This window comes from Apostichopus japonicus, chromosome 12, assembly GCF_037975245.1.
Source record: "Apostichopus japonicus isolate 1M-3 chromosome 12, ASM3797524v1, whole genome shotgun sequence".
Taxonomy (NCBI): Eukaryota; Metazoa; Echinodermata; class Holothuroidea; order Aspidochirotida; family Stichopodidae; genus Apostichopus; species Apostichopus japonicus.
In genome coordinates this window covers 2,185,534-2,212,388 of record NC_092572.1, presented here as the reverse complement: position 1 = coordinate 2,212,388, position 26,855 = coordinate 2,185,534, and the positions used below count along the sequence as shown (strand labels likewise).

Sequence of the window (26,855 nt, the reverse complement as noted above, 5' to 3'; positions counted from 1 at the left end):
TACATATGACAACTTTAACCCGAGTAGATGCTAGTCGACACATCAATTCGTGATACCTAGACTGAATAATGTTTTGTGACTCCTTCTGCACATTATTGGTGCCTACCTGGACCACAACCACTTCCTCATCTGACACGATTTTGTTAACCCTTTTACTGACATCCTGGATTTTAGCACCTGGCAAACATACCCTGACCTTTTTTGCTTTATTCGCCCTGCAGAACTCTCGGTCTACATACCGTACTAGTGAATCCCAACACAATACCATTCTTCCTTTTGACTTCTCCCGTCCCCACTGACCGCTGTTTACAACCACACTTTCTTCATCTATCACATCACAATCACCACGCACTTCGTCCACTACTAACCATTAACTATTTCCCTCATGGGAGTCTTCCTTCCAATCACCAACATCACACAACATCACACAACTCCTCCACAGGTAACACGTCGAATCCATTACAAATTGGAACATCCTCGCAAAAATCCCTTTCAACCACTGCACTACTTACAGTCCTACTATTCCCGACTTTCGTCCATTCACAATTACAGCTATTCAATAGCTCCTCTAATTCCTTAAATTTCACACACTTATCGCAAACAAACACAATAGCTCTACTAGACGCTGAATTAAAATCACACTCCTAGCCAGAAACCTCAAACTCGATCCACATATTTCACTCGTCAGTGCAGACTAAACGATCAGGCACAGCCATAACGAAAACACTAAGACAAAAAAGAAAAACCCGCGAACACAGAAAATCGATACTCACGATGAGCAGCTTAGACTCAACAGAGACTATACACTGAACGATAGGATACATTGACGCTACAGACCTAAAACCACGGACAGCACTGAAACAAGACAAAAAACAGCGCATATTAAACACAAAAACATGCAGAATGATAGGAACAGACAATAAATAACTCCAAATAAACAACAAAACGAATCACAAGGTGTTTTGATGAAAAACGATCCCAGAAATGAACGAATTTAAAGAGCTCCGAAAAGTACGTGTATACGCTTCAACGACCAACGATCACCCCTCACCGATCTTAAAGGATGATAAGGTGTTTAGTCAAATATTTATGTTCTTAAAAATTAAGAACCGAACACAAGTGCTTGTAGGATTGACACAAATAAACTGTACTAAAACCATGACACGATGGGGCTTTGTTTCATTACCGTGCATAAACTGTTTACCTTATACTCAATTCTAACCAATTCCCACGATTCCGGCTGATTCGGAATATAAAACATTGTAGTACCTGTTTTCTTGATTTTATTCAAAGTTTTCGGCAACGTCTTTACCTACTTTAAATCCCTAAATTGTTAATTAAATCCCTAAAAAACAACGACAAGGACCCAATGCTAGCATGGAATATCTAAAACAAGATAATACAGCAGGTTTAGAAATTGAGCCTTTAACTTTAACGAAACATTGCTTACGTTATTGTTGCCAAACTAACATATTAGCCATGTCAAACACAAACAACAGTGATCTTGGTTAGAGGGATTATGGGTAAAAGCAATTCTTATCAGACCTGTTCTGTTTCAGAGTTACGTAACATCTTTATGCAATTGTGATTAGAATTCAGCTTTCTTAATCATGTTTTTGTTTTATTTCAGAGAACTGGCGGATTCTTGCATTCACCTTTGCCGCAATTTGTATACTTATTTTTCTTTACTTCATCGTTAAGCGTATACGAAAAGGTATCTCCTTTAACATTTAAGTAAATATTCGACATTATATCTTAAGTCAATATTTTGCCAGGGCACCACCACCTTCCAATGTAATCTCCCTGTATTTGTCGAGGGTGAAGCCAGTCAGATAGATTACATTCAATCAACTACATCTCAAGTTAGGAGCAAAATATTGAGATATTGAGTGCTCAAGTTGCAGTGTGGAATATATTTCGTTTCAATCAAATTATCAAAATGTATGTTAACAGCTAAATATGTTAGGACTGAAGTCAGATTTTGCCTTAAATGTAGCTTTTGACCAAAGTTAAATTGGGTTATGTTCCGTCCGTTCGTAATTTTTGGAGCTCTTAATTTATTTTATCAGTTCATTTTGATGTAACAAGTGTTTTTTTTTTTTTTCTATGAGACCATCTAGGCTTCCTTACCACAGAGCTAATGTTTGTTTCCATGTTGGGATCATATATACCAAAGTGTTGAAACTGTTATACCTGTTGCAACCTTGCTTTACACTCAAGCATATGCATATGGGATTGGAGAAAATTATATCAAATTGTTCAAAGTGATATTAATTGATTGTTTGACTCTATAGCCTATTGTAAGTCTTTTATTTACATAGTGTGTGTGTAGAAGTAAGCGCCATAGCCTAGGTGTGCTAATATAACAAAACTGTTTTGCAAAGTGCGTTGCTTTAGTAGATTACAAAATGGGATACAAAAGGAACATGGTCATTGTTGTGCAAATTTTACACAATGCTTCTTTGGTAAAATAATTTATACATTGTGTGGTAAACTATTACCTCAAAAGAAGGTAAAACTTTACCAAAAAATTAATGTTATAGTTTTACACACGTTTTGACCATGTTCCTTTTTTACACCATGCATGTGATCCCCTTTACCCCATTTTGAGCAATTAATTTTTAGTGTGCTGCTAATATATTCATAATTGTTTTTAACATACTCTATCAACGTATTGACCAATAGGTTTCAAGAATTAGGAGGGGCAGAATACAGGCGGCGATCTGTGATGTTTCGAAGAAATCTAATCCACTCAGGAGTTTGATTTGTCCAGTCTTATTGTCAAGTGTATTTTGTAGGAATATCATTATTAAAGTAAATCAATAAACAATCTCAATGTGCAATTCATTGTTCCTATATTTTCTATATGTAGATACTTTGATGGAAAGGATCAGACAGACATATATTCACCTAGGACCAAGCTGGCGTATTGATTGCGAGTACGTTATATCGTATCGAGTCACGGATAATACACAGGAGACTTACATCGAAGAATCTACAGAGGATTTATTATCGATCGACGAGAGTAGCTCAGTGCCCAATGTGCCAAATGACAATGAACTTGTTAAAGCCTTACACAAGCGCGACACTGAGAAGCGGGTGTTATTTGTCGGCGAGCCTGGTATTGGCAAATCACATTTATTTCGAAGCATAGCAAGCAAGTGGGCGAATGGAAAAATTCTCAAAGATGTTATTCTGATCTACCTTCAACTTGATCATGTTCCTAGAGGAGCTTGTATATTGAAGGAATTCCTGAAATTGATGAAGCTCGATGACTCTGAGCAGGAAATCTATAATCTTATTTTGAAATTGCATAAGAAAAAGAGCATTGTACTGTTAGATGGAATCAGCAATTGGTCAAGGTTTTGTAACGCTACTTCGAATAACGCCAATCAAAATGTAAATTTTCTAACGATAGAAGAACTTTTGGAATCCGATAACACATATTTTAAAAAGATGAAAGTTTGGGTAACCTCTCGTAATGTTGAAGCTGGCATGAAGGTAATGAAAGGAAATTACACTAAGGTAAACCTGATCGGGTTAAATGAAAGACAAAGAAAGAAATTCTTCAAACAGTTTTTGAAAATGAAAAAAAGTGGGAAAAAGATACGGAGAATTTCAACAAAAGAGCAACAGCAGTACAAGTGTAAACTCGACGAAAAACATTACATACGTACTTTATGTAAAATAGATAAGACTATAAGATCTCCTGTAGTTTCCTGGTATCTAGCCACACGTTATTACAGTGACGCGAACACCGAAGATCTACAACGGAGAGTAGCCACACGTTATTACAGTGAGGCGAACACCGAAGATCTACAACGGAGAGTAGCCACACGTTATTGCAGTGAGGCGAACACCGAAGATCTACAACGGAGAGAAGCCACATGTTATTGCAGTGAGGCAAACACCGAAGATCTACAACGGAGAGTAGACACATATTCCACAGACTTTTCAGATATGGTTGAAACCACCAGGGCTTTTATCAGATCTGAAACGGTTTATCTCGATCAACTAGTTTGTTTGCTTGAAGTAAAAACAACAGATGACAATGACTACGAGATATGCGCTCAGATGTTACAACTGAAGGATTTAGTGTACAATCATATCAAAGATGAGTACTTCCAAAAGGCAATGCTACGCTTGTTGATGACTTTAAAGGAAGCAAATGTAAGTATATATTATGTTGTAATCTTCACGGCTTATATATATATTTATAATATAATCCACAAAATATAATGAGCGGTAATGCATCATTCCTCAACAAGGGTTTTATAAGTACAACGAAAGACACTTTTGACGGTTGTAGCACCATTTATCGAATAGTGTCCCAGTCCAACAGAAAGTAAATGACACCCTTAATAGATCGATAGATAGATAGGTAGATAGATATTTATAGACGAATAATAATATACATAGATATAAAAACGTTCCTATAAAATATAAAGATGAACAAGATATAAAATGTACCTACAAAATATTAAAGCGTACACAAATATTTAAATACCCTTATATCCAATATAAAGTCTACAAAGTGTAAACATTGTTTAAAGGTTTTGGTGCGCATTGAATCTCGTCACAGCATGATGATAAAAACTGTCAGTAAATCTTTTAGAAACCCTTAAAAGTACGCATTCTTTTGTCTGAAGGCAGGAACTTGAAATATTCAGTTGCTGGGTGGTAATCATCATTCAATATATTTTTAACACGTTTTAATGTGCGCTTGTGGTAGAGTGAGTACAGGGACGACAGGCCTGTGTCAATGAGGCGCTCCGCGTTTCTTATAACAGATTCTAGTTTCCTAAGATCATTCTGACTTGCGCAACCAAACCAGACTAAACTGTTTAAAGTTAAAATACATTCAATAACAGCACGATATAAATCAATTAAAATATTCTGACTGACACCATACAATTTTAGAGCTCGCAAAAAGAATAGTCTCTGTCGTCCCTTTTTCAGTATCTCATCAGTATTTGTGTTCCATGATGAGTTGTCCATAATAATCGTGCCTATCAACTTAAATCCTCTAAGCTGTTTTGATCAAGAGGCAGTAATCTCGTTTTGTTGGGTCTTGTCATCGTTCCCCAGAAAACGTCCATGTAAGCCGAAATTGCAAAAAAAAAAATCCAATACCTACCACGTTTCACATTCAAATAATAAACTGTCACTAATTGTTTTATTGCAAACCAACAGATGGTCATCAAATCTTTGGAAATATACGGTGCGTGTCCTATAAATCTGTTCAGCTGCTTACCAGAGATCGAGCAGCGACTGGTCTTCTACAACGTTTCTTTTACAGAGATACATTTCATAGCCGTCATTAGAACTCTATCACAACAGAAGTTAACAGTAGAGTAAGCTAAATCTTATTTTCATTATTTCTTAATGTTATTGACTTTCAAATAATATAATTGTGTAAACATTTTCCACGCTACTTGACTTCGAGGTTTATTCTTTAATAAAAGGTGAAATAAATGAGTAGTTAGTGTATTTGTTATATTAATTATATAACAGTCAGTTACTTTACGGTTTGAATAAATGCAATCACCTTGTGCACTTCAAATTTAACGCAATCCATTGATTGTTTTCAAAGCTATTATTGTTGCACACATGTACTTACATTATCTCTGTCACGTATGACTATATCAGAAAGTTAGCTAACATTACAAAAACAACACGTAAATGTGAGGCAGACTTTATTTTTCATTTTAATTATTGATTTCCAAATCTTGACCCAAATTGTCTGGTAACGCTTTTACGTTCTATATCAATTCAAGCGTTCGTCATCATTGAACATTTTGTTTAATATTAATTAGAGCTAAATACAATCCAAAGTGAAACCTCATTTATAATTAGTCCCTTTTCTTTATTAAAAATAAACATATTTAAAAAAAAAATGTTTAACTTTTCTATGCCAGGTTTCATGATAGTAAGGTCCCAGGGACATTTCCTGTGACTAAATTACTGGATAACTGTTCAACGACAAACCTATCAGGTATACATTTTTAGCTTCATCTTAAGCTTAATATTCATAAAATACTTTCTAAATAGGTAAAAGTTAATCCCTGTATTGCCAGTAATTTTCCGTTCCTCCAAAGCGTTTATGGTAATCATTTGGACCTTCGAATGTTGAAAGTTTTTACTTAAATGAAATGGCAGTTAACGACTTAGGAAAACGAATACGTGTATCTTTTATATAGCAATTAGTTGGAAAATCCAGAAGAGTAATTAAACTTCCAGCGTCCTCTGGAAATTGAACCCGACCCTCTCAATTTATTTGAAGACACCATGACCAACTATGGACACTGATTGTGTGTCGAGAGGTTCCATACAATGAGGAAGTTTGCAAAATACAGATGTCATGATTATCTTCCTATTAGATCATTTTTTGTGACGGATTTGCTTACTTTCACTTCCAGTTTTCCGCTATAAAGGGAACGAATGTCTTTCAAAACTGTCTTGGGAAGAAGGAGTGTGGACGAAGCAGAAGGCTGGAGAAGACATTCGTCACAACTTGCAGGAAAACATGCCAATAGAACAAGACTATTAGCAAGTGGAAGCTTTCATTACTAAACAGCAAACTAATTTTGATGAATTGTGAGCTTTTTCCCGCTTTAAAGATAAAATTTCATCAGCCACTGTTCCTTTTACACTGATGAAAAAGATTTCAGCTGTGACGTGAGCTGTCGACAAAGATGATAGACAAAGATATATACAAGCAGTTGCTTGTTTTAAAGAATACAATGCTGCGACTGTATTTAACATATGTTATTGAACAAACATAACGACGACATCAATTTGATGATGACTTAAAAAGTTATAAACCTGGTGAGTCGAGTATTCAAAAGTAAAGAAGCAAAACAGTCCAACATTCAATACTCGTATACCTTGGTCTAGTAACGAGTAATATATCATACAAATCAGATAAGAAGAATAATGAATACAAAATCTGAAGTACTCCTTAACTGACCAACTATTGACGTTTAATGAAAATACGTACCGTTTAGTCATACATTGAACCAGAATTGTAACGTAGTAGCCGTTTCCTATGTAAGGGGAATGTATTGCAACCGTTAAATTTATCAAAATTATTGTTGACGTAAAAGAACATGTATTTGCAGTAGCGTAGTTTTTCGTGATTTTTCGTGAATCGTTCTTGTTGTATTCTAATTTAAGATAGGTAGTGGGTACTGTAGAAAGCTTTCTTGTGATATATTTCACCGATGTATATTACTAAACTTACACGTGTTGTGTAGTTGTTATTGGTAATTAATAAGGTCAACTGTAAATATCGTAAATTAAGAGAAGCAATTGCATCATCGTTTCTTATGTACGAACAACGCGTATACTAGAAGTATTAATATCCATATTACTTATCTTGCTTAATTGCGTATTCATTATTATTTAACTTCATTGATCCATTCATATAACGATCATATACCAATAAATACATAATAGAAGTGTACCGCTACTCAGAAATCTTATAAAATTAAAGCTAATTAGATTAAGACAACATACCACACTTTAAAGCATGAAAATAAATAGTAAATAATTGTTAAATTGAGATCCAATTCATTATTAAAACGTAATAAAGCTTCTACGTCAAAAGCAGGCAGAACGTTACTTTGAACCAACGCTCCTGAGTTTACATTGATAGAAGATTTACTAGCATTGATAATATTATTACACATTGAAACATGAAGTTAGATCAAACGAAATGCTTAATCGATTTAATTGTATATATAATAATAGGTATCTTGATTAACTTACCTTTGTTGAAGTTGTTGAATATGTGATATATTATCAAATTATTTCCCCACTTAGCTGACGATGAATATATATGTATATCGATTTTATAGGTTTAAATGTCATATGGTTAAGCTTAATTGAAGACAATCGTGGTGCATGTTGTCAGACTGCTGTTTGCTTGTTAATATACGTACCTGGTAACATAACTCTACTGTTTTGTATTTCATTTGTACTATTAACAACAAACAAAGATCACTATTTTATCATGTTTAAGGCTGTCGTTCAGATTATATTTTGAACACGATGATGTTGGAGTTCATTTGTCCCGTTTGTCCTCGAATGTTGAAAGTAAAGAGAAAGAAGAGAAATACTGAAAAGCTGAAACATGATATAGATGATAAATAACGTCACTACACGCTAAGAAATAAGTTTAAGTTGCTGCTGTAAAACGCTGATAATAATTACGACTGAAAAAAAACTTCTTTTTTTTAATATAAGAGAAAATAACGTTTCTTCCACGAACAGCTTAGTGTGATTATCAACATAAATGTGTGAAAAGATAGTTTCTTAGCATGGCGATTCCATTTGCCACCAGAGCAATAAGGTTTTTGCATGTTATGCTTTAAATGTAAAATAAAGCACGAAAGTTGGTGAAAGTGTATGTTACAGTGGCCATACAACTAAAGATATTTTTAACTACTGTCTTAATGATCCAAAGATAGTTACTGAGACCGTTTTAATTACAACTGAAAAGTTAAGGTGCTTACCTTTCTTATGCATAAATTGTCTAATGTTATAGTAGACGACCACTTGCAATTTATTTTGTAAGACCCGTTTAACTTTAAGTCGGTTAAGTATGTATCACCTTGGATATGAAAGTAGTAATTCAACTAGGTATACCTTCATGTGGTTAAACTAAATTATTAACACAGAATTATCCCGGTATATTCAGGATAGAATGAATTGTTGATATGACTTAGATTATTAATTTGCTGCTAATTCTGAAATTGATTACATTTTTGATAAATGATAAGTTTTTATCATGGATATGCTTTACACATAAAATGGTCTCAAATATTAATCAAAATTAACCAGATGATTAAATTGCCTGAAATATGAAACGATGCTGTATCGAATTGCTGATAAATATTGTTTGTAGAGAAATTTTCAATCAGAAACGATGAGCAGAACATTCTTTTTGGAAACAGCCAGTACCTATAGCAGGGCTTATTTATAAGAAGCCTTTAGGTTGTTCTTCGGCCAACCTTGCCTTTATATATGGTTTTCCGAAGGATTTTTTTAATTGTCCAATGAAAGCACCAAAAATATATGATAATGGAGTTGCCTAATTTGGTATATCGCACACACCGCTTGCACTAAAGTTACTAAATATAAGCCCAGGGACTATTGTTAGGTATGTACGTCCTGCGAATTTCCAACACTTTTCTAAAATGGAGCGCCTTGCGCGACAGCCGTACTTAAGTATTACTACATACTACAATGTATCGATTTAGCCTTGTAGGTGAGTACCGTAACGATACGCGACGCAGGCCCAGTCTATCGACCATGCGGTTAAGTCTTAATCTTAGCGACTAGTCTTGTGGAAATTTTGGACAAAACAATGTGTAAAACAGTTTTAACGCAGGATTCTGCATCTGGGAAGCAACCTTTTGGCCAGGGATGCAAAACCTTTAAATTGCTTCCGTCCGGCAGACATTTTTGAAACAAACCTCAAGTACACACACTCACAACTAGTCCTATGAAAACCATAACACACAAACTGATGAAACTAGTCTACGGCAAACTTCCAGCTTCATATTTTGTAATAACTTTGTTGTTGTATATTATTTAGAGCTTTCATCGTTTGCTTATTTTGTTCACCTTGTAGACATATCACTATAGGATTTCTTAGCCCACAAACCACTGTTTTGTCTGGGTCATTATATAAACTAGTTATTGTGCGTTTCTGTAGAGATATTTTAAAGTGTATATTTTCATGGAGGACTGTAGCAAGTTTTTCTGTGTGGACGCAAACGTTGTAAGAAGTTTTAACTTAAAAATCTTGGTAACAATAATGTGTGCAGTATTATAAACAATTTGTATGGTGTATGACACCGTTCATGATTAATCATGTTGGGATGCGGGAATTCTCTGGTAATGAAAATTATTTCTGTAATCGTTTCCGATAATTTCCAGAAACGGAGTGTAAGCCCAGGGTACACATCTTGTACATTGCATCAATATAAACGAACATGCGGCATGCTCACATGCACAGTATAGTATTGTACTGCATACATTGAACTCCACGTGGAACGACAAACCGACAACAATGCATTAAAAAATGATGTATGTAAGTCAATATGTGCATGAACACAAAGTTACGCCACATTATGACCAAGAAAAGTCCTTATGTGGCACTAATATCACCTCCATGTAATGACCAAGAACATTTTACTTATCATACAATCCTAGCACTGCCACATAATGACCGCAAGTACCGACAGTATTCACAAGTCCTTATGTGGGCGAGGATCTCGCATGTCGCCACATAAGGAGTAACGCAGTTCGTTGGTTGGCTCGTTGGTCAAACCCAATACATTGACTACCATCATGTTACATCACTCGCTGCGTATAGGCCTAGTACTTATAGGCTAAGTAACGTAAGTAGGCCTACCGCCTGAGATGCATGACTGAAACGAGCGGAATTCATCGTCTTGGATCAACTGCTTCTGATCTATACCATATCCATTGATGCAGTAGGTGAAAATTATCGTGCCTTACAGTTGCTCCTTTTCATCTATATTTTAAGTCATTGGAACAACTGTATAATCCCGTAGAAACTGCATTCTGCGTTCTAGTTTTCAAGAGATAGTAATATGGTAGATTAATTTAAGGAAAACAATCTAACTTCTATAAACACTCAAATCTTATTCTAGTTATGTTTTCGGTGACATATTTTGCCTTACCCTAGAAATCAATTATGATGCTAACCAACTCGAAAATTATTTGTAATTCCTAAAACCGGATCTCGAAAGAGATACTTTGAACAGACTTTATGTTAATGAAATGGAGATAAAACGACAATGGCAAATGAATATGAATATAATGAATATGTTTATATATATATATAAATGAAAATCGTAATGAGTTGGAAAATCAAGAACAGTGACAAACTTCCAGCTTCCACCGGGATTCGAACCCGGGCTTCCCGCTTTGTACGCGGACACCCTACCAACTAGGCCATGGACGCTGATTGTATGTTCAGATGTTCTAAAGCGGTAAGGAAGGTCGTAATTCCACTGTAGGCGTTTTTCACATGTATCAAACAATACATATATCAAACATTATATATATATATATATATATATATATATATATATATATATATATATATATATATATACACACACATATACCCTATTGTTATTATTTAATAAGAACTCACCATCAAGGTTGTAATTGGGTTAATACCAAACAATATTGGATAAGTTCATTATGTAAAAGTGTCAAATAACAAGAATATATTGATCATAATTCCCTCACAGTTCTGCCTCGTGGTTTCTTATTGTAAGAATCGTTAAATTGTGTTCACATTAGCGTTTGCAAGGATGGTCCTGCCCCTTTCCTGTCCCTTTCTCAACTGTTTTTGCTGATATCCATTGTCTTTCCATATTCTTAATCATAGCTAACATATTGTTGTTTTCTATTTCAGACATCGGTCATATCGTCTTTATCATGGATTTGTCAATTTTTGTGCTATTCATCCTTCTGGAGCAAGGTAATGAAGATGTACAAAATGTACATGTTAAGTTTATTGATTTAATATAGTTGAATTAGCCCGTTTACAATACTCTTCTTTTCGAAGGATGTATTAGGGAAATTGTGCACTTTCATGATATTAACTCATAGCACAATTACATTTGATGACTTATTATCCAATGTGAAACGATAGAAGATTAAACTACAGTTTAAACATATATGTGTAAACCTCGTGTGATGTCATATAATGCTAAAATTGAAAGACGTTGTAAGGGTTTGACATTACTTTGACATAGACCTATATCACTTCAAGTGTAATACTAAGGCCAATATACAAGTGACTGTTTGAAGTCTTTTTTAACAATTCATCTACTAAAAGTAGTACTATAACGGTCGACTTACTGAGACATCACTTTCACTATAATGGGGAAGTACACGTCAATTGGTGCATCGTAATGCATATTTAGACAGAAAATAAGTTAATTGTTAGTTCTAAACGCAAAGTTGTGTAAATACTGTTTATGGTGTGTATGTTAGGTGTGTGTCTGGTGTGTGAATGTTACGTTAACATTCTTTACGAATAGCAAAACGTCGATTTGCGAAAAACATGTGAGCGCTTCGAAGCCAGAATCAGGGATCTGGAGGCTTCAAAGGATCTTCAAGCGACACTTTTAAACAAGCAGGAACGTTTCTCCAGTAGAAACAATGTTAGAATCGTGGGGATCAAAACGGAAGACACCGAGGACTGCATTAAAATCGTTAAAGAGGTTCTCTCCAAAGTTGGGATTCCTGATTGTCGTGTTGAACGAGCCCATCGGGACGGTAGGGTTGTCACCGGGAGAGTCAGACATATTTTGGCAAAGCTCTCTTTCTACCAGGACAAATTAACCGCGAGGAGAAACCAGAGACATGCAATACAAAATGAGGATTATTTTCTCATCGATGACTTATCTCGAGATGACCTGGAGGAGAAAGGAAGCGGCAAAAAAAGGTGTCAGAACTGTATCAGTCAGGTACAAAACTACATTTTTCTGGAGGCCACTGGCGTTTGTCCAATGGCAAGCCATATAACTTTCATTAAATTGGTACCGGGTTATTCTCGTTGTCATTACTGCGGACATCGTACTTGTGAACGTTCCTGTTTATTATAGTCTGGAAAATTATTCACATATTCTATTCGGCCCTACCAGTGTCCAGTAATCATCCGTTACGTACGCGAATGTGGCGTAGTTTTTCAAGCGGACTGAGAAGTCACATCGTATATATCTTACGATGTTTTCGTGATTTATCCGATTGGATTGACTTTATTTTACCTTATTTTTTTTTAACTCCATATGAAGTTGTTTACATATACATATTATTTACCTTTACGGAAACGGTATATACTTTTTACGTTATATATTGTACTGTGTTTGATAAACTAGTACTCGATAAGGCTGATTGTTTATGGATCCCTCTTGCAATATCATGGCCGGTGAGTTAAGTTTCATCTCGTTTAATGCAAGAGGGCTAAGGCAATCCAAAAAAACGTAGACAGTTTTTCTCTTATTTACATAGGTGTAAAGTCGATGTTTGCCTTATACAGGAAACGCATAGTTGATTAAATGATGTGGGATATTGGAGTAGGAAAGGGGGGGGGGGATTGTTTATTTTCACATGGTACCACAAACAGTTGTGGAGTCTGCATTTTATTTAATCGTAGCTTTGATGGCAAAATTGTAAAAGAAAGTATTCATAATTACGGTAGATATATTATTTTGGACATAATCCTGGAAGAGAAAGTAATTTCTATAGTCTGCTTTTATGGTCCAAATCCTGATAGTCCTGATTTTTTTCAGAGATTTCCAATACTTTGCAATATTTCCAAGGGGATTCCATTATAGTAGGAGGGGATTTTAATTTCGTTTTTAACATAGACCTGGATAAGAAGGGAGGTCAGCAGAGGACAAATTTTAAAGCACGTGACCAATGTATCTCCTTGATGACATTTCACGACTTGATTGACATTTGGAGAGAAAGGAACCCGCTCTCGAAGCACTTCACTTGGAGTTCTAATGTAACTCATGGTATCCATTGTAGACTTGATTTTTTCCTGGTTTTTCGTAACCTTGTTAACTCTTCTGGTAATTTCAGAATCTCCCCTGGTATTCATTCTGATCATTCGTTTGTACATCTCAAGTTTAGCATCCATTCTGCTAAGAGAGGGCCAGGTTATTGGAAATTCAACAATTCCTTATTGGACGATGTGGTATTTGTGGAACTAATAATGAAATTGATTAGTACAGAACTGTCCTCAAATAATGATATTAACTCTGCTATTCAGTGGGAACTTCTTAAATTTAAAATACGTTCGGTTAGTATGAAGTATTTCAAAGATAAGGCCAAAGAGCGTAGGCTTAAGGAAACTGATCTACTTTCTAAATTATCCGATCGTGAATGTCAGCTATTCCAGAATGAATGTCCTCATATCTGGGCAAAGCTAAGAAATGCTCAAACCGAGCTTTTAACCTTCTACGATTATAAGTTGAAAGGAACTATTATTAGATCTCGTGCAAGATGGGTAGAGGAAGGAGAAAAAAAAACAAGGTATTTTCTTAATCTAGAAAAAAAAATAGGGGTAATAATACAATTTGTAAGCTCATCGGAGAAAACGGCCAAAGTTATTCAGAGAGTACTGATATTCTAATCAATATTAAAGATTTTAATAAGACACTATATACTTCTAACCATTGCTCCCCTTCTAGCTTCTTTAATGAACTAGATCACCCCAGCTGAACCTAGATGATTCGAGTTCTTGCGATGGACCTTTAGATTTAGAGGAATATTTAAGTGCTCTTTCTTCAATGCAGAATGATAAGGCCCTGGGAGCGACGGTCTTACTGCCAATTTTTATAAAAAGTTCTGGCATATTATCGGACAAGTGGTTATTACCTCTCTTAACTCTGGTTTTCAGGAGGGTGTTTTAACTGTGGAACAATCTAGGGGTATTATTACTGTCATACTGAAGCCAGGAAAAGATTCAACGCTTCTTAAAAATTATCGACCAATCACACTTTTAAACACTGACTATAAGATCGGGGCTAAAGCAATCGCTGCTAGACCTAAATGTGTTATCCATAAAATCATAGGACCAAATCAAACTGGGTTTATGAAAGGCAAGTTCATTGGCGAAAACATCCGTTTTGTGTTAGATCTTATTGATTATGCGTCAAATCACAACATTCCTGGCTTACTCTTTCTTATAGACTTTGAAAAGGCCTTTGATAAGTTGGAATGGAATTTTATTGATTACACCCTGTCGTTCTTTAGCTTTGGTAATAGCCTTAGAGAGTGGATTACTGTGTTTTACAAAAAGGGAAATGCTTGTGTGTGTAATAATGGCTTTTCAACGGGATTCTTCAACATCCAGAGGGTTGTTAGACAGGGTTGTCTTTTGAGTCCCTATCTCTTGATACTTTGTGTGGTAGTGCTTGCTTTAAAGATTATTTCAAACGTTAACATCGAAGGATTAGGGTAGGGAATAAGGTATTTAAATTATCACAATACGCAGACGACACTACGTTTTTCCTTGATGGTAGTAGGGATTCCTTTGAGGAAACCCTTAGTATTCTGGACGATTTCAGATTAGCCTCTGGGATTGCTATTAATATTTCTAAGTGTAATATAATGCCTTTAGGTCCGTATTATTAATAATCTCCCTACTTGTATTAATGATCTAGCTTTGAATGTCACAACTGGTCCTGTTACTATGTTGGGTGTTTCTTTTACTCAAAATAGAGACGATCTCTTTCGTTTGAACTACCAACCTAAATTGTCTAGATTGAAAAACTGCCTCCGTGTATGGTCTGGTAGAGACCTGACCCCGATTGGTCGAAATATTATTGTCAAAACGTTTGCTCTTTCTCAACTGGTTTTCATTTTCTTGGTTTTGCCAAACCCTCAAATCGGATTTATTAAAGAGCTCAAGAGCATTATTTTCGATTTCATTTGGGGAGGTAGTTCTGATAAAGTAAAGAGATCGTCAATGATGAATCGTTTAACAGATGGGGGGCTAAAGGTCTTTCATATTAATAGTTTCATCAATAGCCTTAAGTGCACATGGATCAAACGTTACTCTAACGATATTCACGGTCCATGACAAATTTTCTTTGATTTTGAGCTTTACAAATTTGGCAAGCAGTTTCTGTTTCAGTGTAACTGCAACAATAGAGATATAAGCATTCCAAATAATTTCGTAAGTCAGATTAGTAAGGCTTGGTGTAAAATATCTTTTAACAATCCAACTGATAACTACGGTAATCATTTTTTGTGGAATAATTCTTACATTCGTATCAATAACAAAATTGTGTTCTAATAGTTTTTATATGAAGCTAATGTCAAGTATGTGAGAGATCTCTGGCGACAACGGGAGACCCTTAACCTTCCACAATTTTAGAACTAGATTTAATCTTCCAATGTTTCCTTTCACTATCTATACTGGTTTAATTAAGGCGATTCCTTTGGAGTGGCGTCGAGATTATGTTCAGAATTGTAATTTCCCCAATTGTAATGAGATTTGGCTGGAAAAGGTCTTACATTCCAACTCTACTTCCCAGTGTGTTTATTCCCGATATTTAGATAAAGTCGCTCAGATTCTTTCCGCTAGCCGTAAATGGGCTAATGTTTCCAATAACCTGACGACTGAAGATTGGAATAGATTTAACAGTATACCTTGGGCAACAGTTTCCAAATCAAAAATCCAATATTTTTAGTTTAGAGTTTTACATAGAATAATTGGGACCAATAAACTTCTTCATATCATCGGAAAATCCGACTCTCCAAACTATACCTTTTGCGATACGCATATTGAAAGAATAGAACATCTGTTCTGGCAGTGTTGTGTGACATCCACTTTTATTTTAGGGGTTGAGGCTATGTTATTAAAAAAGCAATTCTTCTTCTCTAAGAAGGATATCCTACTTGGTTTCGGTGTCGATATAGCTCACCCATACAATTTTCTTATTTTATATATGAAGCATTTCATCTTTCAATGTAAATTGAATAAATGTATTCCTGTTGTAGAGGATTTCTTCTATAAATTTAAGTTTATAATAAGTGTAAAAAAGTACACACAAAATCGATATCGTAGTAAAAGTAATGTTAACGTTATGCAGCTTAAACAAGCCTTTAGGACATGCGATTTTCTTTTCCATTAATCTCGTCCGATCAATTGTGCTGTGTATTAGAAAAACTGTTATTGTGTTATGCCGTATATTTTATTTGAAGCATCAGGTATGAAAATATGAAGTTTGTTAATTTGACTGAAGTTATAAATAAATGGATGAAAAAATATCTTATATCAATATTTATTTAAAGTAAACCCTAATAGCAGACATATGACCTTTATACCACTGTTACCCTGCTTGAAATTAGAAGTATTCTGAATTGCAGCACATACAATCATAAGTCTTCGGACTATAACATTTCTAGCTTTCTATTGCACAAACAGCAAATTGAAGATACTTAATTGATCGTTATATATGTCCATGAAAGTTAAGTCTTTTCATTCCTGCTGCTATATATATGCAGAATTCTTACAACACAATTGACAATTTGAAATTATCACATTACTTTACCTACAGGTTTTGGCCAAAATTGTCCTATGAAGCAGAGCGTCGAAAGAATGGATACAGGAACCATTTACTGCATGATTGACGGTAACATGCAAAGACACTATTGGTACAAGGGCTCAGTATCACACACTCAAGCTATACTTAGATTAGAGAAGGGGGTAAAAAGTGGGGAGAAATATGACGATGACCATTATGACATCACCTCTGAAGGAAACATGAAAATTATCAATGCTAAGCTGGAACACGAGGCCATTTATACATTTGTTGGAATTTTTGAAAATGGCGCAATATGGAGACGGTCTATTTCAGTTTCAATAACAGGTGAGAATGTTAACAGACTTGTTATTTGGAGTCTGCATAATATTAATAAACTTAATTGCTTTTATCCTCAATTTGACGTTAGACATGTGGAAATATATTACAATTGCTAAGTTCATTGTAAATATATATAGTGTTTGATTAGTAAGTCTTTTTTTTTTCTATTTTCAAAATAAAGATTTTAGGTGCTTGTATAATTTTGAAGTAATTAGTCTTTACATAACTCCATTCACATTATAACTGAACTTTAAGAGATTGCGAGGGATGACTGATGACATAAAGTGGCCTTTAACAATACCTTCCGTTAAAGTTGGATTCACGGTGATACCCCGCATGCATTGTGATTATTGGAGGTATTTATTTTAATAAAAAAAAATTCATAAAAAAATCTAGCTTAACAACCAACTAAGATCAATATATACATGTTTCGTATTTGTTTTCTTAAAGTTACTCCGTCGCCTCCATGCCCTATCGTTCAGTCTTGCCGTAGCTGCGATGAATGTATCGTAACAATTACATCCACGGATCCTAACACTTTAACTTGTTACATAGAAGAGGTTCGTCCAATGGTTAGTTTGTATTGGAGCGTCGAAGGAGATAACGTTACCTACACCCAGACGGCATCATCAGAGATCAATAACAATACAACTGATACCTGGAATATATCCACTGATATTCGCTTCGAATTAACATGTGCAGAATATATTACGTTTTACTGCACTGTTCTTTATGATCACGATACATTGGAGATTGGAAATACAACAATTAAAGTACAGTCAGGTATGAGCGCATGTTTTTTCGGTTCTCAATATCTTTTAGGAAGATGCATATAACTGAACTGTTGAATGTTAACATTTATATCATTAGGTTTTTCATAAATAAAATCATTGAGATTTTCTGATAAAACTGCTTACTTTGATAAAGAAAGATATAACTTGTTTCCTTTTCGGAGATAAAATATTTGTTAGAAAGTATTTTTGACACAAAAAAAACAAACTGCAGTCGCCAAAAATTACATTGTCGGTATAAACGCTATGCAAAAGAAATGCCAACTTAGTCTAGCATATGTTTGAATGAACTTACATCAATAGTATAGTCATTTATTCAAAGGGATCCGTCCAATGCAATCGACTAAAATCGGTATTTAATCAATATTTTATATATTTCTTCATCAGAAAGTTGTAATGAAGACAACACAAAGCCTTCAATGATAATAATTTTAACGTGTACCTTGATCCCAGCAATATTAACTCTTAGCCTCGCCGTTATTTGCTGCAAGCTATATCGACGTCACGGTGGACGGAAAGGTAAAAGTAAACTAGTTTTAATATCAAGTTGTTTCCAATCAATAATATACAATTTAGTGATATATATATATATATATATATATATATATATATATATATATTTGTGTGCGTGTGTGTGTGTGTGTGTGTGTGTAACTACGTTAATACCTACTTCAGAATCTGTATTTGGTATCTTTTCGCGAGTTTGTAGGAAAAAAAAAAAACCTGCCCAACGGAATAAATTTCTTTTAAAGAATTTAATTGACATCCTTTTCCATCTCAAGTTTTGGAGGATAATCAGCCCCTACGAAAAATAATATTGTTGTGTAATTGAGACGGAGTTATTGACAGAAATATATAATACAGAAATTTGAAATAATCGTTTTACTGATATTCTTTTTCGATAGGAACGTTGTTGGGAGAATTAAAAACGAAGACGTTGTTAGAAGAATTGAAAGATATCTCTTTAGTAAGCAGTTCTTGTAGTGACTGTCAGTACACGATAACGTACACAGACAACGGCAAATCACATGTAAATAATGCCGATAAACTGATTGAGGCATTATCCAAGGGCAAGCAGGGTAACCGAGTATTATTTGTTGGCGAGCCTGGTATTGGCAAATCATATTTATTTCGGGACATATCAAGAAAGTGGAGGGAAGGAAACATTTTTAAAGATTATATTCTGATCTATTTTCAACTTGAGAATGTTTCGAAAGATGCTTGCATATTGGAGGAACTCATGAAATTGTTGGGACTGGAAATGTCTGCGGCAGAAGCTGACAGAATAATTTTAGATCTACAAAGCAAAAAGAGCATTGTGATGTTAGATGGAATTAGCAATTGGTCAAGGCTTCATAATCATACAAGAAATGATGACAAGGTAAAGAGATTGACTATAAAGCAGGTATTAGAGGGTGATGTTGCTGACTATAGCAAAATGAACATTTGGGTCACTTCCCGTAAACTTGACCATGACGTGAAAATTATGAACACACCTTATACAAGGGTAGACGTGGTCGGGTTTACTGAGTCACACAGAAATTTGTTCTTCGAAAGATTTAGGCAACTAAAAGAAAGTAAACAGAATGACAAAGAGAAGCAAAAACATGTTCGTTTGGAAAGAAAACAACGGGAAGAAAAAGGCACAGACTTTGACCCTGAGGAAAGACCCTTGAATGCCAAACATTCAGAAGATATATCGAGTGCTTGGCAAACTCATATAGAAGATATAATTACTGATGGATGTAATGATTATATTCGTAGATCTCCATTAATTGCAAGGTTGTTTGCCTCTATTTACTTAAATAACTGCAATGAAGATAACACAGCACTGGAGGATCATTTGTTCCGGTTTAGTACCCGTACAGAGAAGGAGCAAACCACGAAGACTCTTGTAAAATCTGGTAACTTTGATCTATTAGCATGTTTGCTGGAAGTTGGAACAAATGATGGAGAGGAGTACAGGAAATACGCTGATATGTTACACATGGAGAAGCTACTGTTCAGGCACATTACAGATGAGTACTACCAGGAAGCAATTATACACTTGTTGAAGAGTTTTAAAGAGAGAGAGGCAAGGATTGTTCTATTTATATATTATACTTTAGCAATATTGTCATTGTGAAGGACTTTTACGATATAAATCCTGAATGATTCATTGTAGTATAAAGTAATCACTTAAAAACCCCAAATCATTGTTGTTCTGTGCTTTTAAAACAAAGCATAAATATTCTACTCTTTTGAATTATACGATTAAGGCTATTGCTTCATAAGATGATTTTTGTTTTCTAAAATGTACACCTGTTGCTTTGATATGAGAGTGTGTGCATTGTAAGTGGTTATCAGTTTAGAAAATTCAAAACATATGTGATTCCGTTTTTCGCACGTCTTATAAATAAATGTAATTTTTCGATAGTGAAGCCACATATAACAAGTTAAAACAAATGAAACTACTAGAATGCTAATATTTTATTCTGAGTGGTACATTTCCAAAAACTCCATTAAGTTAGGAAGGCTGTTACATTGCAACTATTTGAGTGTTACAGAATCGATGTAACTAAATACTTTATTCATAAAGTTTGTAAAACAAGCATCGATTTTGTTGGTTCGTACAAGCTTTATATTTTGCAAAAGGCGGGGAGGGGGCAGGTGATGGTTCTATTTAAAGTTACGGACCTCCTTGTACAGGAAAGAGTGCTGAAATGAAAAAAGAATTAATCTCTTAAAACTGAAAGGTTCATTTGCAAGTACTTTAAATGCTTCAGTATATTTACAGTCATTTCTTAGATATTTGAGGTAAAAAAGATATGTTTGTAGAGAACCAATTTCACACATCTTGTTATTTCACAACAAAAATATTATCATCGAAATAACGCTATCACCAGATTTTTGTAACGTGGTAGGATAAGGGTACGTTAAACATACATTTCCCAAACAGGTAGGCGGAAGATTTTGTAATTTTGCTGCTACTTCTAAATTCGCTGAATTATTCAAACTTCCGTTATTTTTATTTTTTTACATTGTTGACTCCGCTTGGCTTTGCAGATTTAAATTTCAAACATTTGTGAACTACACTATTTTATATGAGAGATGAGTTATATAATACACTGTGACACGGTGTTATATCTTCACAACAAAAAAAGGATCTTAAAAATAAAATGAAACGCCATAACTGGATTGATAGTTCGTTTATAATTGAAGCAGAGCTGTGCATAATTTGTCAAAATATTGAATGTAAGAGACGTTTCTGGAATCTTTTATGTATTAGAAAGTGTTAATAGTACACTGTTGCGTTTCCTTGAAAAGTAAACAGCTGTTTTTACTTTCGTAGTATGAAGGAAACAGTCATACCAGAGAAGTAAAAAAATAATAACTAGTGAAATTCACAACTTGTATATCAGAAGTTTAAATGAATAGAATCAAGGGCGTAGGAACCGGGGGGGGGGGTTGCGGGGGGGGGCAGCCCCCCAGTGAAAAATGTGGAGGGGCGGAAGTATCATTCCGCCCCCCCCCCCGCTTCGCAAGTCAGAAAACCCCTTTTTTATTTCCAAATGAGAAAAAAATCTCATTTGGAGCACCAAATTGCATCTAAGGCCACCTGGAAATGTAAAAAATTCCAAAGGGGAGGGGGACACCCCCTCCCCCTCCCCTTAGACCCCTCCCCCAGGTCGGCCATCAGTCTTCAGCCCCCCCCCACACAAAAGTACCTTCCTACGCCACTGAATAGAATTATCCAGTTCTTAAATTGTGTGATCGATATGCTTAAGCCTTCAGTCAAATGGTTCTATATCTATCTCAAACACACTTCCCTTTGGTAATACGTGGCGTTTACTTGCCCTTATCAGCCTAGTTACGTTCTCCTCAGCAAGGAAAGATTCTGGTTGCCCTGCTAGGATCGATCGTAACTAACCATCATGCAACTTTGTCATATTCACAAGAACAAGCTTTACGGTTTTAAAGATAAGCAGTTTCATAACATTTTACGTCTCAGATTGAAAGGTATACGTGGTCAACTCCAAAGGCACACACGGTTGTCACATTTCTGTTAGATTCATGGTTTGATGATCAAATTAGAGCTTTTGATCATAACTACCCCAAGTACACAGTACAAGTTTTCTAACTCAGCACAAGCCGAGTATCCCTGCCACGTCAGATCTGCTGCATGTGCATTTGATTTGAACTTCACAAACTCTTATTGTTGTGCCTTTAAACATATCACAGTCAACTCAAACGTCGGAAACACTGTTTTTAAATATAACAACTAAATGCCGAATCAAAAACATATTCGTTGTTAATTTTTATTGTATGCCAACAGAAAACGATTTATTCTTTGGAGATACATGGAGACTTCCCAATTGTGCAATTGAGCAATTTTCCAGCCATCTACCAACGGCTTGTCTTTCACGGTGTCAAGTTAGCAGAAAAAGAACAATTCAAAGCTGTCATAAGAACTTTTCAACAGATGAAGATAAAAATAGAGTAAGTAGTTTTTAATCCTATCTGCTTTCTCGACATGTCTTTTGAACACTTCGCTTTCTCAACAGTTTTATGTAGCGTTAGTACCTATGATACATTTATAGAAGGTGTTCATTTTGTTTATTCTAAAACAATCATAATCAACTATATTGATATATGTTGCTGCCCGTTCTTGTTGTACTCGTCAATAATGTAACTTATGAATGTGTGTTCATTACTTTACAGCTGTCTGCTGTTATTGAAATTAACAGTTTAACATTGTGTAGTACAAAATTTAACAATGTGAGAATCAAGCCCTCAATATTGTCATTTGGCTTAGTGCTAAAATATATATAACAAATACCTTTCTAAAGTGATTGCTCCACTAATTCTTGTTTCATATTCCTCAAGACTTAATCAAAACTAAAAATGACGTCATCGAAAACTTCATATTTTTTATGGAGTACAATGGGCGATACATAAGTTATAAAGTCGACCTGTAAAAATGAATAAAACTATTTACTTTTCCTTCTAAAAGGTTTCATAACAGCAAAGTTCCAGAAAGACTTTCTGAAGACGAACTGCAGGATATTGGTTATTTCGAAGGTAAGGTCAAGTTTATACATTTGAAGCAACTTAAGAAAAATTCAAATTTTGTGAACGTATCTTATCAACATGTTATCCTCCGTTATTAAAATACAAATAGTTTTTTAATGCACCATGTCATTTGTGGACTACACCAGTAAACTGTTCCTGCTTTCTTTAACATTTTAATCCTTGTATAATCTTTGGAAAACAAAGTGAATATTGATGTGCGTGTATTAAAGAAACAATATGAACATTAATAGGTTTTAAAATTTAAAAGACGAAATTGTTTTTAGGAAGATCGAATACAGTTTCATGTATGAAATAATGTGTTTAATAAAATGTATTTTACCTGGCAGTGTTACGAAAAAATGAAAGTGATACTTTCGAACGATTATCCGAAGATGGAGATTGGACGAAAATTACAACAGCGACAAGCCAAGTATAGAACTAACAAGAGAAACAACATAAGAAAGAGCGACAGACAGTCTATTTGTTTGAAAGGGTTAAGAGGCAAACGCAAAGTGAAACGAAAATGGAGAAAACCTCAAATAAATCACAATTTAGATCCAGTGTCAAACAGTGACACATTTGTTAAGCAGTAACCTCTTGTATCACTGAAGTAATGTTAACTAAAATGTTTGCATCCGCAAATGTTTGTTGAATCTTTCACCAATTTTATATCAACTGAAGTAGACGCAACGTTCAGCTTTGTAGCAATAGCACTTTAGATAAAATCATAGAGTACCATCTTCCAATGCATCCAATATTTACTGCCAATGATTGTACCAAAGGAAAGGACTTTTTTAAGTGTAAGCTATGACAGATTTGAGTTTAAAGAGGATCATTATATTAATTATTCAATATATTCTATGTTAGTGGTTATGAATTGTCGATGATTAAACACATTTATCAATTGTAAGACTGAGCCAAATCCTAGAGGGCATATATTCATTAAGTGAAATCTTGAAATTGTACATTAAGTTTGTTTATTTAGTACTTTATCATTCTGATGAACATATAATCACTTTATATATAGAAATATATGTTATAAATTGGCCATTAGTTAATTTGGTTAAGAGTTATTTTAGCGTAAACATGTTTAATCTACCAAGTTGTATGATCAGTATCAATAAACTGATATGATTACAGAAAATTTACTGACTATAGAAAATGATCAAATGTTGAGTTATTATACATCATTAGTCATTTTCAGTTGTATCAAATGTAAAAATAATGCTATTTACTCTGCTTATTACGTCTTTGACGATTAGGAAATATCAATATGAGAAATCATCCTTTTTCATTTCCTAAATAGATATGTAAAGTGTGCACGATGCCATCACCTAGTGATATATGTAACTTTCGTGTCGTGATGTGAATAACTGAGTGTGTGTCAAGTGTGTTAGACCTATAGAGATTGACCTAGGAAGAACACTGACACAGTGTATCGCCGTGTGTTTAAGCAGTGAAGTCTTGACAATGTGAGGGCGCTCTGCGTTGTTGGGCGAAAACCCAAATCATTTGTACGTCTTTATACATAAATTGTAAATTCGATTTTGAAATTAAATTAAATTTGACCCATTGTTTTCGAAATAGTAGGTATACTTTTCACAACAGAGACCTGTTATAACGACCAGAGTGGTAAGCACTATACACCTGATCTAAGAATAACTTTGAAAACTTTCTTTTTATGACTCGAGCAAGTGGAGTGCTTTATGCAACTTTTATTGTCGGTAAAGTGTCACTTTCGGTATCTCAGATGTGTTATTGTTGTCCATGCTAAAAATGCTGTGAAAAAGCAACCCCCTCCAAACTTCCCGCACACACCTTCGTTGTGTAATACTTTCATATAAGTCTCAGCATGCAGTTCTCTGTTTAATATTGATGTTGCAAAATGGGTAGTAGTTTAAGCAGGAGAACAGATCCCACCTTATTAAGTGAGAGTGTTTGATGTATGTCTATATTATTTACAGTCGTCAATGGATGATATGTTAGCACGAGTAGTGGCTTGAATGTGTTGTTTTGCATACAAGCTTTGTCCAACGATGGTAAGTGAATATCATTAGGCCTTAACATCATAGTTGAGTCAACTTTCAATTTATTGTCCAGGACATACCTAGCTAGGTTGAGAAGGCTTTAACCTACCTCAAAACCAGATTACTGGCTAGGACTATACTACTTATGCCCTTTTGCCAAAGTTACAGTGTTGGGAAATGTTGCAAATGGAAGATGTATTTGGATTTTTGTACAATTCTGGATATGTTAACAGACTGAAATATGCTAGGCTTAAGTTTAATAACTAGGCTAACATAGTTTATACCAAGGGCAAGGCTACGTAAATAGGCCTATGTAAATTAAGCATATTTTTCTAGAATTGAATTGTTAGTGATAAGCCCAGGACATAACAGCCATCCCTTGTTATTATGGCCATTAGGCTTTAGTCATATCGCATTCGAAAGGACAGCCGGAGCTGGTCTAGGGGCATAAGCTTACAATATTCGGGGTCAAGTGAATAACAATACAACAGCTGAGCAGACGACACTAGTAAAATAATTGCATTTCCTATGTAATTGCTTATACTATCGCTTCCTAAGAATGAACTGTGAAACTGCAGTCCACTGCCACATTGTGACGAATTCGGCACCCAAATGCAGCACACGATATTACTATTTCTAGGGATTTATGTCAACGTTACCGCGTTAGTTATGTCAAAGACGTAGTGTTTGTATTACGCACTGTTACTTTCTTGCCGTACAAGCAAAGCGCCAACAGATGGATGGGTGGCTTCAGTATCTGTCGCATGACTTCATTCCTCTTACTTCAAGTCATATGGTTAGACCATAGGGAATATAAAAAATAAGTTTACATTTTGCACGTTTTTATTTTATTATAGTTTGTCTGTATAGTTACATCTTTTGTGAGTTTTATTTGGTTCGTTGTATGCAAGTATATATCACTGCTTACTTTTTTATATATGACGTAATAATTACCTATTCTGCTGTCCACACGTCTGTTGTATCGTTTCAATATTACCGTGAATCTTTATCTCTGTATAATTTAGACGAGGCCATTGCTGCCAAGGTATACCTTTGCCTAATAAGCCTCTCACACTCCTCTCCTAGACCTATACAACTTAATGCTGCTTAGGTTTTGAATTGGTTCTCATGACCAAAAACTCGATGAAGGTTCTGCAAGCAGCATGTCAGTATTTTGTGATTGTTAAATCAAAAGCCTCAAGAATTCTAGTGACTGAGCAGATGGGTTCATGATTGTTTGTTGTTGATCGTTTAAATACATTGCAATGTTCAGAAAACTCTCAATAAACCCAAACAACTCGCATCGTCATGAAAATGTTTGTTTTGACATTGCTACCGTTGCATTTAAATATTGCAATGGCGCTTTTAAACTATTCCCATTATGGATTTGGGGATCACTATATAGCATAGACAAGTCAACTGACGGCAACGAAACATCACTCCGCAATTCAGCTGACAGTGTAATTTGTCACTGTTATTTATATTTGTCACTTATATCAACAGCACTTCTAATAGTTAAGGAATGGAACATTCCACTGTGTACAACTTAT

General features: G+C 34.9%; 3 protein-coding genes across 4 annotated transcripts in view; 1 reads left to right on the top strand and 2 right to left on the bottom strand.

Moving 5' to 3' along the window:
• Window positions 1-26,260, top strand: part of LOC139977676 (uncharacterized) — a 75,967-nt gene extending 49,707 nt beyond the window's left edge. For both annotated transcript variants that reach the window (XM_071987167.1, XM_071987168.1), the window contains 8 exons: window positions 11,462-11,527; window positions 17,130-17,441; window positions 17,886-18,218; window positions 18,614-18,745; window positions 19,132-20,300; window positions 22,542-22,705; window positions 23,220-23,287; window positions 23,626-26,260. In XM_071987167.1, coding sequence (XP_071843268.1) covers window positions 11,485-11,527; window positions 17,130-17,441; window positions 17,886-18,218; window positions 18,614-18,745; window positions 19,132-20,300; window positions 22,542-22,705; window positions 23,220-23,287; window positions 23,626-23,714 — 2,310 coding nt within the window. In that variant the 5' untranslated portion in view covers window positions 11,462-11,484 and the 3' untranslated portion in view covers window positions 23,715-26,260. The remainder of the gene's footprint in view (window positions 1-11,461; window positions 11,528-17,129; window positions 17,442-17,885; window positions 18,219-18,613; window positions 18,746-19,131; window positions 20,301-22,541; window positions 22,706-23,219; window positions 23,288-23,625) is intronic.
• Window positions 1-26,855, bottom strand: part of LOC139977688 (uncharacterized) — a 151,181-nt gene that overhangs the window by 17,596 nt on the left and 106,730 nt on the right. The window lies entirely within an intron of this gene.
• Window positions 1-26,855, bottom strand: part of LOC139977672 (ubiquitin conjugation factor E4 A-like) — a 167,412-nt gene that overhangs the window by 71,348 nt on the left and 69,209 nt on the right. The window lies entirely within an intron of this gene.